Source organism: Pectinophora gossypiella, chromosome 25, assembly GCF_024362695.1.
Source record: "Pectinophora gossypiella chromosome 25, ilPecGoss1.1, whole genome shotgun sequence".
NCBI lineage: Eukaryota > Metazoa > Arthropoda > Insecta > Lepidoptera > Gelechiidae > Pectinophora > Pectinophora gossypiella.
The window spans coordinates 9,812,906-9,833,286 of NC_065428.1; the positions used below are offsets into that span (position 1 = coordinate 9,812,906).

The following is a 20,381-nucleotide window of genomic DNA, read 5'->3' on the forward strand; positions in this document are numbered from 1 at the left end:
GTGGAAAGACCTTAGAATCAAGCCTTATTTTATTTATTTTCTTATCTTAGGGGAGCTTACGGCATTTTTGACACAATATTTAATAGCCTCCGTGGTCTAGTGGTTAGAGCGTCAGGCTCACGAGCCGGAGATCCGAGTTCGATTCCCGATGGGGACATTGTCCTTTGTTTGGTAAGGACTTTTCAGGCTTGAATCACCTGATTGTCCGAAAAAGTAAGATGATTCCGTGCTTCGGAGTGCACGTTAAGCCGTTGGTCCCGGCTATTAGCCATAAAAACACCTCCACCAACCCGCAGTGGACCCCATACCCCCTCCGGTTGCTTGATGAGAGGCCTGCCCAGCAGTGAGACGTATAGAGGCTGTTTATGTTGTACATCACAATTAGTAGAAAAGTGGAAGGCTAGTAATTACAATCGATAAAAATCAATCGACATCGTAACGAATTACTCGTCCCATCCCTAGTCAATACTGCACCTCGCTTGTTCCGCTGAGTCCGGTTGGCGATGCGCCAAAGAACTGCCCTCAATGATACATACATACACACACACACATACATACACGTACATAAATTATATGTTTGATATAAGTTTGAAGCGTGAAAAAGCGATTGGCATTTCAAAAATTTACATTTTGATTTGCGAACTACCGATTCGCGTCTGAACTGAAGTCTGAAAGGATTTTGCTGGAAATCAGAAGTAACATAAACTTACTCACATACATTATATAAACTCACGGTTTTAATCCCTAATCGGGTGAACAGAGCCAAAGCTGAATATCCTAATATTCAACAGACTGTATTAGCACAGCCTGGACACTGCATACAAAAATCCTGATCAATAGCTTGGTTAGGACATTATAGGCTGATCATCTGATTGTCCGAAAGTAAGATGATCCGTGCTTCGGAAGGCACGTCAAGCCGTTGGTCCCGGTTCCTATTTACTGATGTAAGTGAGTAATCGTTACATGGGCCATGTCAGGGGCCTTTGGCGGCTCAATTATAACTCTGACACCAGGGTTGATGAGGCTGGTATTCCATCTCACAACCCACACGATTAGACTGTGATTGATTATGATGTGATTGATTTGACTGTGCTTGTTTCTCATGCTTGGTAAACTGTGGTGGTACAATAAACTGTTTCTTCGCATGGATAACGTTGTGTTATTATTTCGCTTACAAGAAGTCCAGTCCACAACTAGATAGGCAGGAACGCACAAAGGCTTATGCTTGTCACAGTCCAATATAAATTAAAAAACTGAATGTACAAACAACTCGAGGCAAACATCAACTTCTAAAGCACGTCTGGTACTCCACACCTTTGTACAACGCGCCAACAATCAAGTAGTGGCGTCTGCGCTACTGTCAGCGATCTAGCGGTTAGGGACGCTCATCGACCCGATTATCTAGCCATAGAACCAGCCAATCATCTCTCGACACCAAACACTTCAGGACCCCGATACTGGTCGACGACTTCCCTCAATGAGCGCTTACCGCTATCGACCCACTAGGGTCGATTAATTCTTTCAAATATCCTCTCAGACGACGCCCTGAGCCGAGGTTCGCGCCCAACTGGGCACCCTCAGGCCTGTTGTCTTAAACGTTTTACCGGGTGAGAGCCTTCAGCGCTCCCCGTTTGTCCGGCCAATTAGTTAATGCCATCTGCGGCAAATCTACAATAAGTCACGTCAAAAAAAAAGGGACGCTCATAAAGAGAAATTTTAAATTGAAAAAATATCGGACTCGGACGGGACTTGGACCCGCAGCTCTCGTCAAGCCGGGACGAGCGTGTAACCATTACATCACCGTAATATTTGAAAGGTTTATTGTCTTCCACATATATTTTTTTTTTTTTTTAATTAAGATGGGTTTTACACTTTTAATGTTAATAAGTTTTATAAATCACCGTATTTTTTGTATTTACTGTTTATTGTAATTGTGTAAATTTACTTTTTAACGCTAGAAAATATTAATTATGCATCCATTTTTGATGCTAAGAAGGAAGTATCTTTGTCTATGACAATACCTTTTTTATAGTAACGAAAACCATAGACATTTTTACATTTTGTATTTTTGTTCGTGATCCAAACAGCCGCCTCCCGCTAACCGCTATCACCCAGACGAACAACGAAACAGAATTAAAATTAACATGCCAGCAATGGCGAACTGCTGTAAGTTAGAACAAGAAAGTTGGCATCCCGGACAAAGGGCCAGCCCTGGGGTAATCTAAACTCACCTGCAGCTGTCTTCCACATGACATGGCCACTGCAAGTTGGTAAGTGCACTGGTTTATCTAAACCATAGAATAAAGTATAACGACCTAGAACGGTAAATAACTCTAAACCTTCTGATGACGGTGTATATAATTCGGATGAATTGTCATGTGATTTCAGCCTAGTAACAGATAGTTAAATGATGAAATTCTGATTACTAAATCAAGACAGATTTAAAACTAACGAAATCAATTTTCTTTTTAACTTATTTACGAATATTAATCAACAAAAACGTAATAATAATAAGTCCGGCATTTTATCACATTTTTTACAACTCACAGTGGGCTATTTCATACAAATTAAAACACATAATAACGGGTTCTTACCGCGTTTAAAGCAGGGATATGAGACTCCCGATATTCCGAAACTGTTGCAAGTGCCATGTTCACGGGATGACGGGATAAGGTAAGAACCCGTTATTATGTGTTTTAATTATGATAATAACCGCGTAAACTTAAAACAATGTATATATCATACAAATTCCATAGCAATTTCGAGTTTTGACGTTTAGTAAAAAGTAAGTAACTGATTTGACTACTTAGTTGGATGGAAACCAGTTTATAACCAGCCTATTTGCTATTGAATAAATCGTATTAATGTGTATTTATTGTAATTGTTATAATTTTGTAATACTAAATAATTATATGTAAGTAAGTTTAAGTAGTATGTATCTATGTACATATATACCGCGATGTCCGTGGCCTCACTCGGCAGGGCCCGCAGAATACCAGCGTCGTGGCTCACGCCGCGACTTATGCTGAGCGAGGTCCTTTTATTCCGGACTCCACCGCAGATGATCGGGCCGTCAGTGCGTTGCATTTAGATACTTTGTTTTATTATTATTGTTTTATGAATTTGGTTTGTTTTTCTTTTTGTTTTGGTATTTTTTTATTTTATATATTTTTTTTGTCTGTGTACTTATTGATTTCCGTGTGGTTTCTGTCCTGTGTTAAATGTAATGTACCTGTCTGTCTGTGTCTGTGGTGTCCGGAAGTAATAAATGTTTCTTTCTTTCTTTCTTTCTTTCTATTGATTTAGGACAATTACAATCTAAATTAAACACACAACGATAATGAAATGCTTCTGTCTTCCAACCACAAAGAGAAGATTTCCATTCCTAAAGCCTAGCTGGTACTACAAGAATCGATTTGCCAGCACTCAGTTGAGGCCTAGAGTATGTAGGAATGTTTGGTGAACAAACACAGACTACCCCCGTACAGGAAAGCCGCGATGTTGCTAACTATAGCCTTGTTCTATACTGGAATTTAATACTTACATTGATGGTTTACATTAGGGGCCGTCTATTAATCATGCGAGACTCGAGAGGGGGAGTGGAGTCCATGAAAAAATCACGAAATATCATAAGGGGGAGGGGGGGTGTAGTAATATATCACGAGTATTTTTTTCTGTATTTTTTTTTCGGCAAACGCGCGATACCGAACCGAAAATCGGCGTTTCGTGCAATTATTTTGGTTGGTACTAAAAAATACACGTGATATAGGAAAGGGAGGGGGGTAGTCTTGAACCTCACCATGTATCATCAAGGGGAAGGGGGGGTTAAAAATGCCAAAAAAACATCACATGATAATGGACGGCCCCATAAGGATTCTTCATTCGCGTGGGTTATAGGCGTGGGTAATAGTAAGGCTCTAGATTTTTTCAAGTTGTGCGAGCCGTGGTAGCCCAGTTGGAAGAATGTTTGCCTCTCACTTTAAGGTCGCAGGTTCCAATCCAGCACAGGCCTAAACCAATGATTGTCGAATTTATTTTCGAATTCATGTTCGGATCATAAATGATTATCACGTGCTCAGCGGTGAAGGAAAACGTCGTGGAAACCCATATTCCCGAGAAATGTATTTCGAGAGTATGTGACCTATAATATTAATGTCCCACTGCAGGGCAAAGGCCTCTCTTCCCTATGTGACCTAAATAAAAAATGTATTTATTGATCCAAACAACTTAATAACTAATTGGTACAATTAGATAATGCTAGAAGATTGACAATTTTAAAGCATTGCTGGCTCTTACAATAGGTACAAGGTGCTTAAGGTACCAGCTATCTTCCATTTGTACAGTAATTGTATTATATTCTTGAGTTGAGCGGAGTTCTAAAGCAATTATTATTAAAAATGGCTGAATATACGCCCCAGATTCCGTTACCAAGATCGGAACCGACCCGGATGGTAAGGTTTCCGTTTGTTTTGGAAGGACCAACGTGACTTAGTTAATTTATTCAATAGCCCGGCTAATAGTTTACCGCTCCCTCTCCGCTCTTTGATGTGGAATTAACTGTTTCCAACTGGAGTTTTGACAAGTTAACACCCTTCGGACTAGGTACAAGATTGTTTCAGATGTTTTGTGATAATTATTGTTGGCGTTAAATTGTCCGCGGTGAAGGTGATGTTGGAAAACATGCTAGAATAAAGAAGGATATTACGTCAACTCAAACTCGAAAATATCGCATAATTAATTTGGTAACGTACTTACTTACTTATACTTAGTTACACTTTGAATCGTCAACTTTTACATGCCGACCTAAATATATCTTTCGTCAAACATCTCCTTCGCTTACTGTAGCTTCTCACAACCTGTATAGTCGAGGAAAAGTACCTAAGTACAAGAAAGACCACAGCACAAGGCCCTAAACGTTCTTACATACATACATACATAAACTCACGCCCGTAATCCCTAATGGGGTGGGCAGAGCCACAAGTAATCAAAGACAACTTGCAGCCACTGTTGATACGAAGTCCAAAGATGGATATGATGAACCTTATGGTGATAAGGGATCAGCCTATCGCCCATAACATTAGTCCATCATGTTAGATGACACAATCCCTCTGTCGGTTTTTACGACATGCCCGGGAAGAGAAGCAGCCTAAACGTTCTTAATAGTAAAAAACGCACAATCTCCGCCCCGCTCCAATTCGTATCAGAGCCGAGCTAGAAGAGCTCTCCTTAGCCTGCTCTTACTAGTTAGGTCTTACTTTAGTCTAAATATCCGTAAGCTGATAAAGGAGAAAAGGAGCGTAAAAACTGTGTATCTCGCTTGCACTTTCTCAAATCCTGGGAATCACATGAATTCATACCCATGAAGTCGAATTCAGTGGTTTAGAACCCAAGCCGGGACTCGAACTAGGAACACTACGGCGCAAGTCACACGATCTCCGACCAGGTCTATCGCGGATTTGCATGTGTCTCTTTATATTGTCTATACTTTATATTGTTCCCATAACGGAGGAAAGCAGGCTCTACTTTTCTGGACCTAGGAATGTGCATACTCTCGCTACAATTTTCACAATAGCATTGCGGTAGTAGGTACATCTGCACGGGCAATTACTTAATGATAACTTAAATTATAAGACGCTCAAGTTCTGTCATAATAACAATAAAAACCGAGTACTTACTTACCTAAAAAATGTTTGTTGTTTTTAAAATTTAGTATACTTATTTACCAACTAGAAACACTGACTAATTAACGAAAATAAAACAAACAAAAGTGTGGTGGAGTTAATTCGCGTAATGGCAGAACGTAACATCAACAAGAAGGTATTGTTATGTGTCCGCCATTTTGAAAATAACCAAAATGGCCGCGTTATGTGTTTTGGCGCGAGAATGGTCGAAAGAAGTATGATTGTGGATGTGTTTCAGTAGGCTTGTAATGTTTTTATTGTGTTGTGATATTAGGATATTAGCCAAAATGTGCCTGTGGTTCTTGTAAGACTCTAAATGTGATAACCTTTTATGCTTTCAGGATATTTCCTTACAGTGGGGAACTTTCGTTTAATTTCGATTCTCAAAGAAAACTTTCGTACTTACACGTTACATACGATTACACCGATTTAGATTACGAGACCATGGCACTCAACTTACTAGGATCGTGACCCTAGCTCACCACATTCGCTTTCACCATTCTCATTAAAATCTGTCAAAGGAAAACTTAAGCGTAAAATCTGTTGAAAACCTGAGTTCACGGGATCAATCCTCACTTGTAAAACTTTTCGTATCCTGTGGGTGAGGTTGATGACTTCATTAACAGTGGTTGGGAATTGAAGAATGCATAAGCATAACATAAAATAGGTTCATGACTCCCCACGGACTGGGACGTTTCCCAGTGGTCAGAGGAATATTCATCGTATCATGAAGAAAGCAAGCACCCACGCCTCACCGAGCTTAGGTCACTATTGAGAAATGCAAACGCCTACTAATATTATAAAGCAATACATTTTATACCCTTGATGTAAATGCTGTATATTTTCTATAAGGCGCTCTTACATCTTACTTCACTATTGAACTAGTCCAAAGGTTCTTGAGAATAAACTTAAACACTTATCGGTCATTTACAAAAGGCAAGAGTAGGTATTTAGTTGTAGGTCGATAGGCAATATAACTAACATAGTAGGCACCTATCTACCTGTTACGACTTTACCTTAACAAAATGAAGTCCATTGACTGTTATGAAGGTACTTATTATTCTGAATTCCTTGCAGGAGGCAGTGGATGTGTAAGGCTGCAGTCACACAAGAGCCGCGCTTATTGCTAAGAGCCAAGCGACTCGCTAACTTCTTCTGTTGCCCAGTGGTTGAGCTCACGTTCCGGAGCTCTTGGGTTCGAATGCGGGTAGGACAAAAATATCGTAAAAGCCACTTTGAGTTCCCTAGTTTGGTTAGGACGTTTCATTACAGGCCCGTCACGTCAACATTGCGTCATCAAGCCAACCTTATCCCTCCCCCCACTCCTAGGCATTACTTTGGTCTTAAATGACTGTATAAGCCGTTAAGGAGTACCTAAGGGGGAACGTGCGGACTCTCTGTCTCGCTCGCACTTACACGTTACGCGGCACACGGACAGACAGACAGTCCGCGCTCCCTCCCCTTACACCTTAGCTGCTTTCGTCCATCTAAACCATACAATAAGGAATAAGTAATACTACGTGTCAGTCACTTGATGAGTACCTTCCCAAGTAGCAACCGATTGTCTTAAAAGAGAATTGTAGATATCTTGAAGGCAAGTAGACTAAATCAAACCCTTGTCTTGGATAAGTCTTATAGGTCTCCAAGATATCCCTCAAGATATCTTGAAGATACAGTTTAGTAAAAGTGGGCACATACTTTAACTCTTATACAAGACAGACTTAAGACAACGCTAAGTCAGACTTAAACCCTACTTTAGACAATGTTCTTGCATATTCTAAACTTAGAATTCTTGTAGTATCACTTAATACCAAGAATGTATACTTGAAGATATCTACAATACTTAGTTAAGACTATAGGATTGAATTGCACTGAGTCAATTGTAACTTAACGAAGTAAAACTTCAGGTCATACTAAAACGATTTTTACTTCACGCGTCTTTATTTTAGAATATAATGGCGAACATTTATATTAACACAAGAAATGAAGTCTGTAAGAAAATGGCGTCTAAAATATTTGTTAAGTTGTTTTAACAAAAGGTTATTCTGCCGTTTCACATACAGGAAATTATAAACGCATGATTGTTTCTCGTGTAAAATCGATAGAAAGTGTTAAAAAACAGAAGGGCCTTTAATATACCAGAAAAATAATAATAAAATTTGGATTGATTATTCAGCAAATAAAAAAAAATGGTGACATATAGTATAGAGAAATTCATTTTCTATTAATATGTGACAGCTGAACGCAGTAATTGTTACTACAACAGAAATATATATTAATTTACTTCAGTTTTTGACGATAATATTGTCAAAAAAATATTACATGTTTTCTTCCTGTAAGTGCAAAATGGCGTTAAGTAATATTTTTCTAAATGAAGTAAGACTTTAGAAACAATTGATTTCGTAAGAATCAGTTTAGAAAAGTAAAGTCAAGTTGCACTTCATCAAGTACTAGTTAAGATAAATTTTACTTCAATTGTCTAGGAGTATACCAACTTAAGACAAAAAGTATTTAGTGAATTCTTACTTAAAACTCTTATATCTAAAGTGATCCTCTATTTTGATTTAGTAAAGTAATGTCGTAAAATCATGTTTGTTTATTCTGTGCCAGAATTATCTATGTAACAAGTAACAATTAAAATCGAACAAGCTTAAAACCTATGGAAAGTATGTTTGTTTGAGAGGTAAGTTTTTCGACTCGTGGAAGATAAAAAAATATTGTTATGCTGAGTTCTTACTTGGATAGGAATGTGATTTACTTAATTATTTAATATTTATCACAATTGGAACTAACAAACATAAACTCAATTTGCTAATGAGTCTCCGCGCATACATTCTCATAGGTAGCTACATGGTTCGCTGACGCAAAGTAGGTACGATCACCGCGCTTCTAATTGCCAAAACAATGTGATTATTGTAAAAATTAACGAGTATGGGTGAATTTCAACAAGTCTCATTTTTTTATCATTTCGGTGAGATTTTTTATTTTAATACTTTTCTTCACATGTTTGACGACAAATAAAACTTTAACCTATTTTGAATTATGTGCGTGAGTGGGCATCAAATACGATCGAAAGTTACTGAGATATTTAAAATTGAATTTTTATGAGTCCACTGAAATGATAAGTACCCACTGAAATGATATAAATATACACCGAAATTATATAAATGTACACTGAAATGATAATGAGTCCACTGAAATGAAATTAACCCACGGAAATGATACAGTCAAGAAAAATTGTGCTGCTTAGCTAGGGTTCCGTACAAAGTGAAGTTTGATTTATACATAAATAGCCTATATACGTCCCACTGCTGGGCACAGGCCTACTCTCATTTAACGGGGGGGGGGAGAGGAGGGTATGGAGCATACTCCATCACGCTGCTCCACTGCGGGTTGGTGGAGATCGATTTATACATTCTTAGATAAATAGTTCAATACTTGCTAAATAAAAAATAGTTTAATACTATTTACTAATAGTAATAGATTGTTGTTCGTTTCTTTCATCGAGCAATAAAAAATGCATTTAGTTGTTGTCAATATGTGGAGCCGTGGTAGCTAATAGGTGGGTGGTAAGGTAATTCATGTTTAGATCAGAAATGATTGTCACATGCTCAGCGGTGAAGAAAAACATCGTGAGGAAACCCACATTCCCGAAAATTCCATTTTCGGAGGTATGTGACCTAATGTGTATTGGGCTGGTTTCCCCTTCGTGGGTTGGAAGGTGAGACAGGCAGTCGCTTCTGTAAAATACTGGACCTGTCAAATCTTCAAGTTAGGTAAGCGGACCCTGTGAAAAATCGGTATAATGCTAGGGGGATGATGCTTATTGTCAATATCTCTTTTTTGTGGCTATTGTAATTGCTTCTTTATTACTTACCTACATTATTTTAAATAATATAGGTTCACGTAGGACCACAATCTCACCTGATGGTAAATGACGATGTGGTCTAGGGTGGATCACACTTACCTAGCAAATGCCTATTCACCCTAGTCTTGAAGTCTCCTAGATTATAACGAGTTGGAAGTTATATCCATACCCAAGAGCTCGAGATGGTTGGTAATTCACTCCGGAAAGTCCCAGTCAGGAGGAAAGGACTCCGTTTTGCGGTGAACAGACACGCCTGGGTCATGGAAGCGTTGAGTCCAACCTACTTGTTGTCACCCCAGTCTGAGACGGACTTAAGGGGCAGTTTCACACGACTCACAAGATCCTCTCTGAGGGCACTATCATCTCTGGTGCTTACGCGTGCATTGGACATGTATCTCTCCGTCACTGTGCTATCGTCTGCATGCCTAAAGATACCGGGCATAATCAGCAGATCATTGATAGAAAAAACGTGGCGGAGAGAACAGATCCCTGAGGAAGTCCGGCATTAATAGCATGTAGATCAGACAAGCACCCATCAACTACTACCCGAATCAATCTATCCCTATCTATCCAATTACATAGGCTAGAAGGGATCCTGAATATATCAAGGGACATAACAAGATCCTCGCCTTGATTCTAGATTGCCTCACTCCATAAGCGTGTAGCATACACAAGAAGAACATCAGTTGACCTATCTCTGAGTAAATTGTTGGCTTCAGGGTACGCCAGGAGGCGGTTGTTCAGGATTAGCGGCGGTTGTGCCGAGATGGGGCGGTAGTTAGCAGGGTTGGTACGAGTGCCTTTTTTGGGCATACACTGCACATTGGCAAGGTTCCATGGTTTCGGGAATTGTCCTGAACCCAGAGAGAGCAGGTAGAGGCGTGTCAGTAGGAGACTATTCAGGTGCACAGTTCCGCAGTACTATTGCTGGGATATCATCAGGACTACTGACCTTATTCACGTCTAGAGTGCGAAGCATTTTTATACGGCAGAAGTTTGCTTCGACCGATTTGACTAGCGGCTAAAAGGTTTTACTACCAGCTCAGTTAGTTTGGCATCAATTTGGCCAATATTGTCGAAACGTGCCCTGCGCATTGTCTTCTTGCAAGACTTTGCAGCGGTATTCAGGGAATTTTTCAGAGCCCGCATGTTAGGGGGCATATTAGAGCTTCTGCACTAGCATACTCCGCGATGTACCATGAGCGAGCCTTATCGTCAGATGATATGTCAGAAAATGGGATAGAGTATTCCATTGCCTGACAACTAATATGGCATCTCCGCAGCTCGTCGAGTCTTCTGAAGAAAAGCAAACCTCACGCCAAGGATAGGTTTGCGAAGAAGTGCCGCATCTCATTCCAATTTGCTAGCGTGTGTCACCATATTTGCCTCGATCCTCTGGGGCTAGAATCAGGTGGGGAATAGACAGACACATATCTCACCAGACAATGGTCGGATGTTCCCAAGGGGGAAGTCACTGATAGAGATTGATATTGGTCCGGATCAGTTATCAGTAAAAGGTCCAAGCAGTTGGCGCTATAGTTAGCAACGTCAGGTATCTTTGTAACGCAATTCACCAGATGTGAGAGATTTTGCCACACATGGCAAAAGCTTGCGCCTCTTTGCCAGCATGGTTGGTCTTCTGGAATGGGAACAACCACTCTTGCTGGTGGGCGTTGGAGTCCCGGAGAAGAACAAGTTGCGCTGAGAGATACCTCCGCCGTGCCAACTCCACTGTCCTACTGAGGTAGGTGAATAACCTGTTTGTCTCAGAGTTACCGCTGTGCGATCGGTAGACACTGGTGTAAACTATTTTATCTAGGCCAGTGTCCACCAGGATCTAAAGAATGGATAAGTCTGGGTATTCAAGGTTACCGAGAAAAGCAGAAAGAGGAGTTTGATAGAAGGTTATATGACGTTTTCCAATCACCCAAAATGGTTTTGGAAAACCATGAGATCATCTCGAGGAAAAATAAAATAGCTCCACAGAACTGTTAAAAAGGCCCTTAAAACATTACCTAATTCGAAACAAAAATTTAACACACGGATCTCTAAAACTTAACGGTTTTATCATTTCAGTGTTACTTATCATTCCCATGAACTGTTATTGGCATTTCAGTCCACCGAATCCACCGGAATGATAACACCGAGATGATAAAAAACAGGTTATTTTTGTATAAACTGTGAATTTAAATAACTATCGAAAAATCGACACTTCTCAAACAAAACAGTACTTGCAGCCGATTTAACACATCAATATGAAATAAATTGAACTAATCTAACACGAGTTATAATGGCTACCGAAATGATTTTTTACTGATTTTTTTTTGTCCCCCTATCACCGAAATGATAAATTTCTTTTTTTGGCGGGAAACCATTACACGCTGTGACGGGTATGTTCACATCTAGCGGTCGAGCCGAACCAATGCGAGGTGTTGGCAGGTAAGGAGGTGTCATAGACGCAATGTTGACGGAGTTATTCTACCAAAACTTACTGTCCTCTGAAATGATAACTTTTTTTCGGACAAAATTTAACTGCCTGTCAAATGTACGAGAAGGAAGGTAAACAGACAGAAATAGCTTTTGTTGTTAGATTATTTAATAATTTAACGAAATTCTATCAATTTAAATCCCAATAATAGAAAATAATTGTAGAGCAAGACATTTTATAAGCGATAATGAGTTACGGACAAGCTACCGAAATGATAAAATGACACTTTAAAAAAATTTTTCAGCGTGTTACAGTTGCTGAAACTGACTGATTTTTTTTGCCAAGGTAGAGGACTACTTACTTTACCCAGAAAAAATATTCAAAATCATTTAGCAGAACTTTGCACTACCGTTCTCAGCCAAGACAACTTTTTTTTTCACTTTTGCAATTCACCCGTATCCGTTGAATATTGTATATACGAAGAACCCTTGCAATATGATTAACGTCGTGTGTGCGCGGTAGTTTCTAATCCCACCTAAAACATTATTGTTAAAAAAGGCGGCCAAATTCCCGATGTCTTTATCAAGCTAAAAAAATAAAGGAATCGAATCTAATGTCCACTTTAAATGCATTTAACCATACACAAAACTTAAAATAGATATGTTTTGTTTATGATTGTGAATAAAGCTTAGTTAAAAATAGTACATTTTTAAAATTATTAAAAGAAAGAATGAAAGAAGAAAGAAAAGTATCTAGACACGCGGTAGCATGTCAAGCCAAGTTCAAGAAATAGAACTGGCGAGCCGCACCGTGTGTATTATTACACGAACCATTTGGAGCCACTTTTGACCCCCTCATAAATCAAAAACTATTTCACATAAACGTATCAAATTTGGCTCATATATTGAGACTTGTGAGATACATATATAAGTGTTCTAAATTTCATAAGCTTATCTCAAACGGTTATTTAGATATGTCCAAAATCCTCATTTTTATCATTGACTGACTGACTGACTCATTTTTATCAAAACTCTAACCCAGTTCCAGATGACCTAGAGAGTTAAAATTTGGTGTGCAGATAGGTAATTAGATGAATATAAAGGAAAAAATAAAAAAACTGGCAACTTTTTAATAATTAGATTCTATCATGAACGTTTAACATAAATACCTAATTAGTGCCTGTACCTAACTATAGATGTAAGTATCAGTAAGTAATCAAAACTCATGACAGCCGGTCTTTTTGTGGTAGGTATGTAGATTAACTTAACATAACATACAATCACGCCTGTATGCCCTATCGGGGTAGGCAGAGCACTAAGTGATCATAAAACCACTTGATGCCACATTCGACAAGTACTTTAAGGGTAGGTAAGCAAGTTGGAACATGTGTTTAGCGGTGATAGGTTGCCAGCTTTTCGCCCACGATACAACACAACTCTCATCCATTTTACTGGCATATATTTTTTTTTAACTTAACGTGAATCTTAAACGAGTTTAATAGGTATTCAAATGTCTTATACCTATAAAATCGACTTTTAGTTTTGAATTTGTCCTTTTAAAAGGACCCACGCGTTACGAAGATATGTACTTACCTACAATAAGACAGACTTTAGGCTACAATATATTATCTTATGTTATAAGAAGATATGATATGTTATACTGTTACTTATAAATAAATTTCAGGACTGACCATTGAACTTGGCACCCATTTAGATCTCACTTCTTTTGTCGTTAAAGTCAACAACCAAAGCATTGCATAATATTGAACTTGGCTCTCATTTCACATTTATGTTTTTGATTGGATTTATTTATTATTAGACTAATAGGTACCTAATTTTATATTTTAACTTAGCAGGTTTTAATATAAAACTCGTTTTTTCATGGTGTAGTCTTGCCGTGCGCTTAGACTAGGTTAGACTAGCTTAGTCATTTTTGAGAAGATTTGTGCGAGACGTAGGTACCTGGGCCGCCACACGCAGGATCGGATTTGAAAAACAGGAACTTACGATTTTTTTGCCAAAATTAAATGATTGTGTTATACCAATCGATATAAAAAAAATGATGGCAATGAAGAATATATCGCATCGCTAACAAAAACAGTGGGATGTGCATTATCACAGGTTAATTTTCTGTATTTAATATTCTGCCTTCGAAAACCACCAGATCCTTTTATTATTTGGTCTTCATCCATCTTTTTGCTTGCTTCTATTTCGATTTTATCGTCCATTGAATAGACTTTTCTTATGTTTTACTTATTGTAGTCAAAAAAGAATAAAACAGTCTTGTATAGGAGCAACAAATAATAAAAATTGCCTTAAGTATATCTAGGCAATCAATTTTTACTTTACAAGACTAAACTGATACTTCACTAAATCAATTTCGTGTTAAGTGAGCCTTTAAATAATCTGAGTAAAGTAAAAGAATACTTGTAGACTTAACATTAGGCTGAGATAAGACTAAATAGTTTTGTGAATACTTAACTTGGTTTTGTGTATTCTAAATTATCTAAAGTAGGATTTGTTGAAAACTATATAGTATTAAAGAAGGAAATGAATTTATGAAGTCCTAATAAGTCCTATTTGATTTGGATAAATCTCACTTTAGCTAAAGTTTAGACATATATGACTTAATCACAATTCTTGATTGCTACTTGGGTTAGCTCTTAGCAATGAGCAAGGCTCTTTTAGTGTGGCCTTAGCCTAAAAGAGTGCTCTGGTACGGTCGGCAATTATGCAAACTGCGCTGCCTCCTTATTTGTCGAGTGTTTTCTCGAGAACTAGTGTTGGGGTGTTGCGGTTACGTGTTTGTTTATATCGATTAATTGGGCAATGGGCTCTCCTTCTATTTTAATGCGAACAGTGATGGACTGAAAATACCCACTGCTGGGTATAGGCCACCTCTCTTTCACGCCATCATTTCCGGTCCTGTACAAGTCTCATCCATTGCTTTCCGGCGTACCTCACAATGTCATCCGACCACCGGGCTGGTGGTCTGTCTCGATATCGCATACCATCCCTTGGTCACCATTCAGTAACAGCCTTAATCCATCTGTTGTCTTCCCGTCTTGCCAGTGTCCTGCCCATCTCCACTCAACTTTTTTAATTTTTATATCTGCCTACCCCATTAAGGATAACGGGCGTGAGTTTAGGTATGTAGGTGCATCTGTAAACAACATAGTCTGGAGTTCTCTTTACTTTAGTCAGAGGTACCTCCATACATTAACCATTCCATTGCTAGATTAACTAAGTATCCACACCTCACCGAGCTTTCTGTCAGACCAACGTGATAGGCAGTAAGCCTTTTTTTTGACGTGCCTTATTGTACATTTGCCGCAGATGGCATTATCTACTTGGCCGGTCAAATGGGGAGCGCTGAAGGCTCTCACCCGGTACAACGTTTAAGACAACAGGCCTGAGGGTGCCCAATTGGGCGCGAACCTCGGCTCAGGGCGTCGTCTGGGAGCAATAATATTTGAAAGAAATAATCGACCCTAGTAGGTCAATTCTCAAGGTCAATAGCGATAAGCGCTGATTGAGGGAAGGCAGTAAGCCGTATCGCCGTCTACGAGGGGAGGTCAAAAAGTTCGCGGAATGGAGGGGTTGGAGGGGGTTGGTTTACTCGTACAGGTAGCCGCTAGTTGCACACCTCATTAACAGTATATGTACCAAGTTTGAAGCAAATCGGGTCATTAACGTTTGAACTATCGACCAGCAAACAAGTGAATCGGGAAGAACTCAGCGAATATGGAGAAAATTGAACACCGCGCCGTCATTAAGTTCCTCAGACGATTTTTCAAGAGCTGTTAGCAGTTTACGCGGACTCTGCCCCTGGTAAAACCATGGTTTACAAGTGGCATAGTCTTTTCAAGCAAGGAAGAGAGTCGATTGAAGATGACCCCCGCTCCGGACGGCCCATTGAGGCCACCACACCGGAAATCATCGAAAAAGTAGAGAAACTTGTATTAGAAGATACCCGCTTGAAGAAGAAGCAGCTTGCAGCAATGGTCGGTGTATCCGAAACAAGTATTTTAAATATCCTACATCAACATCTTGGGATGACTAAGGTCAGCGCAAGATGGGTTCCAAGAATGCTCACGCCACTTCAAAAAAGCGAGCGTGTCGAGTGTTCTCGCCAGTTTTTAGAGCTCTGTGGAGAGAATAAGGAAGAAGTTATGGCCCGGATTGTTACTGGAGATGAAACCTGGGTTCACCACTATGAACTTGAGTCGAAGCAAGAGTCGATGCAGTGGCATAAAAAAGGCACACCTCCTCCAAAGAAGTTTAAGGTGTCACAATCGGCCGGAAAGATCATGGCCACTATTTTTTGGGATACAGAAGGTATTTTGCTGATTGATTATAAAGATCGTGGTGTGACTATAACGGGACATTACTACGCTTCTTTACTGGATAGATTGAAAGAGGCTATCAAGGAAAAAAGAAGAGGAAAGCTGTCAAGAGGTGTGCTCCTTTTGCACGACAACGCACCCGTCCACACGTGCCATGTTGCGACGGCTGCCATTCACCGATGCGGGTTCGAAAAATTAAACCACCCGCCTTACAGTCCAGACTTGGCCCCCAGCGATTATTATTTGTTCCCAAAAATTAAAAAGGAACTGCGTGGACGAAAATTTGGCGATGATGAAGAAGTCAAGTCTGCAATTTCGGCCTATTTTGACAGCAAAGAGAAATCTTTTTTTATGATGGAATAAACAAATTATTTGATAGATCCGGAAAATGTGTTAAGGTTAAGGGAGAATATATTGAAAAGGAAAAATAGTTTCGTGTTTAATTTCGACCCCCTTCCCCCTCATTCCGCGAACTTTTTGACCTCCCCTCGTATAACGGTAAATACCATCTATCGATAATTTAAAATATCGACACGGCGGACATCCCTAGTCATTGCCAGTCGATGTCGACAGCAACGCATCAGAATCGACAGTGTTGCTATTGTGTCGTTATCTTTCCAGTTATTATCTACGTTATTGTATAATCCCCTGGGACGCCGGTTCTCATTGAAAACTAGTCGAGGGTTTTGCTAAATACATTGAATAATCCTGTCTATCTTGTCTCGTTTAGGTATTGTACGGATGATTGGATTGGATACCAATTATGAAGCAGATAAGAATGCACAGTATTTAATAATATTCAATAGGTACATTTTTTTAGGAGGATCTCGGTGGCGCAGCGGTAAACGCGCTCGATCTGCGATTGTTGAAGTTAAGCAACATTCGCAAAGGTCAGTCATAGGATGGGTGACCACAAAAAAAAGGTTTTCATCTCGAGCTCCTGCGTGCTTCGGAAGGCACGTTAAGCCATTGGTCCCGGCTGCATTAGCAGTCGTTAATAACCATCAATCCGCATTGGGCCCGCGTAATGGTTTAAGGCCCGAACTCCCTATCCATCCATAGGGAAGGCCCGTGCCCCAGCAGTGGGGACGTTAATGGGCTGATGATGATGATGAGACATTTTTTTAAATAAAATAGGCTCGGGTTTGGCCACAAACTCACCTGATGGAACCTAAGTGACGATGTGGTCGAGCGTGGATCACGCTTACCTAGCAAATGCCTATTCACCCCAGCTATGAAGACTCCCAAATTATGACGAGTTGGAAAAACAGACGACGGCAGACAATTCCAGTCCTTTGCCGTTCGCATCAAAAAGGAAGAGGCAAAACTTTTAGTGCGGATTGGAGGTATATCCACAACATAAGGATGAAATGCCTGGCGACGTCTAGTTGTCCGTAGATGGAATGGATAGATATCTAGCTAATTAATAGATAATTATAATTAAATAAGTACCTTCTTGCGTGGTGGTGTGCTCCATACCCCCTCCGGTTGATTGAGGGGAGGCCTGTGCCCAGCAGTGGGACGTATATAGGCTGTTTATGTTATGTTAAGTACCTTCAGATTTTGTAATAGGTATCGTTTAGGTATACAGGGTGTTAGTGACACCGTAACGAATACTGAGAGGGATGATTGAGCTCATGATTCTGAGTTAATATCAAGTGGAATTTTCTGTCGCAAAATTTATTATTTTGCTTTTTTTTATAATTATTTTCAATTCTATACCTTTGCAATAAATATTACACTTGATATTAACTCAGAATCATAAGCTGAATCATCCCCCTCAGTCTGTATTCGTTACGACTTTACGATTTCACTTACATCCTTACACCCCGTACTTAAAAGTACGTACATGTGGCCATACGCGTCGGCGGCGGGGATGGCGGGTACGTACGGTCACGAGTCACGAGCATTAATATGTATACACTTTGGTACCATGTCACATTAACTTTTTTGCCAAATTGGACTGTAAGTCTCACTAAATGTCAAATATGTTAGTGCGACAGAGTCCTAAAGTGGGTACATTATATTGCTCATCACTGTACGGGTGTTAGTGACAGCATACCATAAACTTTGGGGGATGATTCAGACCATGATTCTGAATGGATATCATACGGAATTTCCTGTCGGAAAATACATGAAACTTCAGGGATTTTTTTAAATTATTTTCAGTTCCATATTTTTGTGATGGAAAATTCCATTTGATATCAACTCAGAATCATGGTCTGGATCATCCCTCAAAGTGTTTGGTACAGTGTCACTAACATCCATACATACCCCAGTACCCATACACCTGTGATATTTAGTTGGCATACATATTTAGAAACACACATAGTCTAAAATATACACATAAACATTACATAGGTACCTACTTATTTACCTCCTTTTTGGAAGTTGGTTAAACCTATGCTTGTTTGTGTAAAAGTTTACCATCAACAAGTTTATCTATGATAATTATAATTATGTTGAATAGATTAATTTGAGTTTGAGTTAGTATGTAATTAGAGAGGAAAGGTAATTGAAAATGTTGAACTACAAAGGTACAAACTTTGATAATATTATTAGCTTGACTTTAATTTGTATTCTTGTCTCTCTATAACTCTCTCTGTAACCTATAATTAAAAATAATTATAGAACATATTATTTATTTAATTATCAGTCAATGCTTACACTTACAGTATATACCAATCATGCAAACAATTTCAACTTCATTTTACCTACTTATCATAAAAATACAAAACAAATATTATTCAAATGTAAACAACGATCTCATAACCAAACACATCAATTTATTTACCAACATTAAATATCCCATACAATCAGACATTGTGGTGGAGTGTCTATATCCCAATTGATGTAGTCAGACGTACATCCATCGCAAGATGAACTAACCCACACCTCACCGAGCTTCCTGTTAGACCAACATGTTAAGTATTAAGCTGTATCACCCTTTACTAGACTAGATTTTAGTGGCTTGGTTTTTAGCAGCATTTTGTCACCATGTAATTAATGACATATAAACTCACACCCATTTCCCACCGAGGTAAGCAAAGACTATGGAATTCCATTTGCTTCGAATTTTACACATTTCTCTTGATGCACTCACTTTTTCTTCAGTTTTCTTTTTCTTTTAATTAATGACTCTTCTGTTTATGTAGACATAACTAGAAAGATTACAGTGTGCTTTCTTTAATTTCTCATAAATATTTATATTGGCAGTACTGGCTGGCTGATCACATTTTATCTTCTTTTCTTAAAGGCAGTATTATAAAATCCTGTGCCTTAACATCAGTCTTTAATTTCTCTTTATTTTTTATTTTTTTTGTGAAATATTCATTCCACCTTATACCAAAGGTAAAACTTTTCATACAAGTATCTCAATTCTTCTAACCAAACAATATCACGTTCTATCGTAGTCACTTCACATTGATAAGCAGAAACCATTCTAATATTTCTTATATCATCTATGAAAATATCTCCAATGATACTTGCGTAGTTTCCTTCTTCAAAATTAAGAACATTTTGTTTAGTACTGGATATAGCATCGAGCATTTTCAATTTTATGTCCATATTATCGTCGCCGAAGCGATATTGAGTCGCAAAATCTCTATGGAGAAATTTTAACTTATCATTAGGGACATTAAGGTTGTGTTTTGTACTATCGTAGTATACTTGAACAGTACCCGTGGGGTCGCTAAGTTCTAGGTTCGTAGTAGCACCAGTTTTGTTATAAACACAAGTAATAACACCGTGTATCATTATATTTTTGAAGCTCATTCCAAATATTTCATAAATGTACTTGTTTTCATGTGATCTATTCGCGCGAAATATGTCTTGAATATAGAGCTTCAGAGGGCTCTTTTGGAAATTAGAAAAGCTCTTATCCATTTCGGATTGTTTACAATGCAATAAAATTAAATTAACACTGGAGTAAGCTCAGAACACACATTTCAAAATTTTCAAAACTCAAAAGTAAGTTGATGTTTCAAACTTTTAAACTGTCATTGTCAGTCAAATGTCAATGTCATTTCAGTACGATTCTAATCGTTTCATCATCGTTCC

The 20,381-nt window shown here is 38.8% G+C and overlaps 1 protein-coding gene and 1 long non-coding RNA gene across 2 annotated transcripts in view; one reads left to right on the forward strand and one right to left on the reverse strand.

Annotated features, from left to right (window-relative positions):
* The window catches only part of LOC126378239 (uncharacterized), a 79,018-nt gene that overhangs the window by 49,829 nt on the left and 8,808 nt on the right, over window positions 1–20,381 (forward strand). The gene's annotated exons all lie outside the window — the stretch shown is intronic.
* LOC126378198 (uncharacterized) lies at window positions 19,271–20,296 on the reverse strand. Its single transcript, XM_050026418.1, has one exon. It carries the CDS (start codon window positions 20,205–20,207, stop codon window positions 19,653–19,655), a length of 555 nt encoding a protein of 184 aa, XP_049882375.1. The 5' UTR covers window positions 20,208–20,296; the 3' UTR covers window positions 19,271–19,652.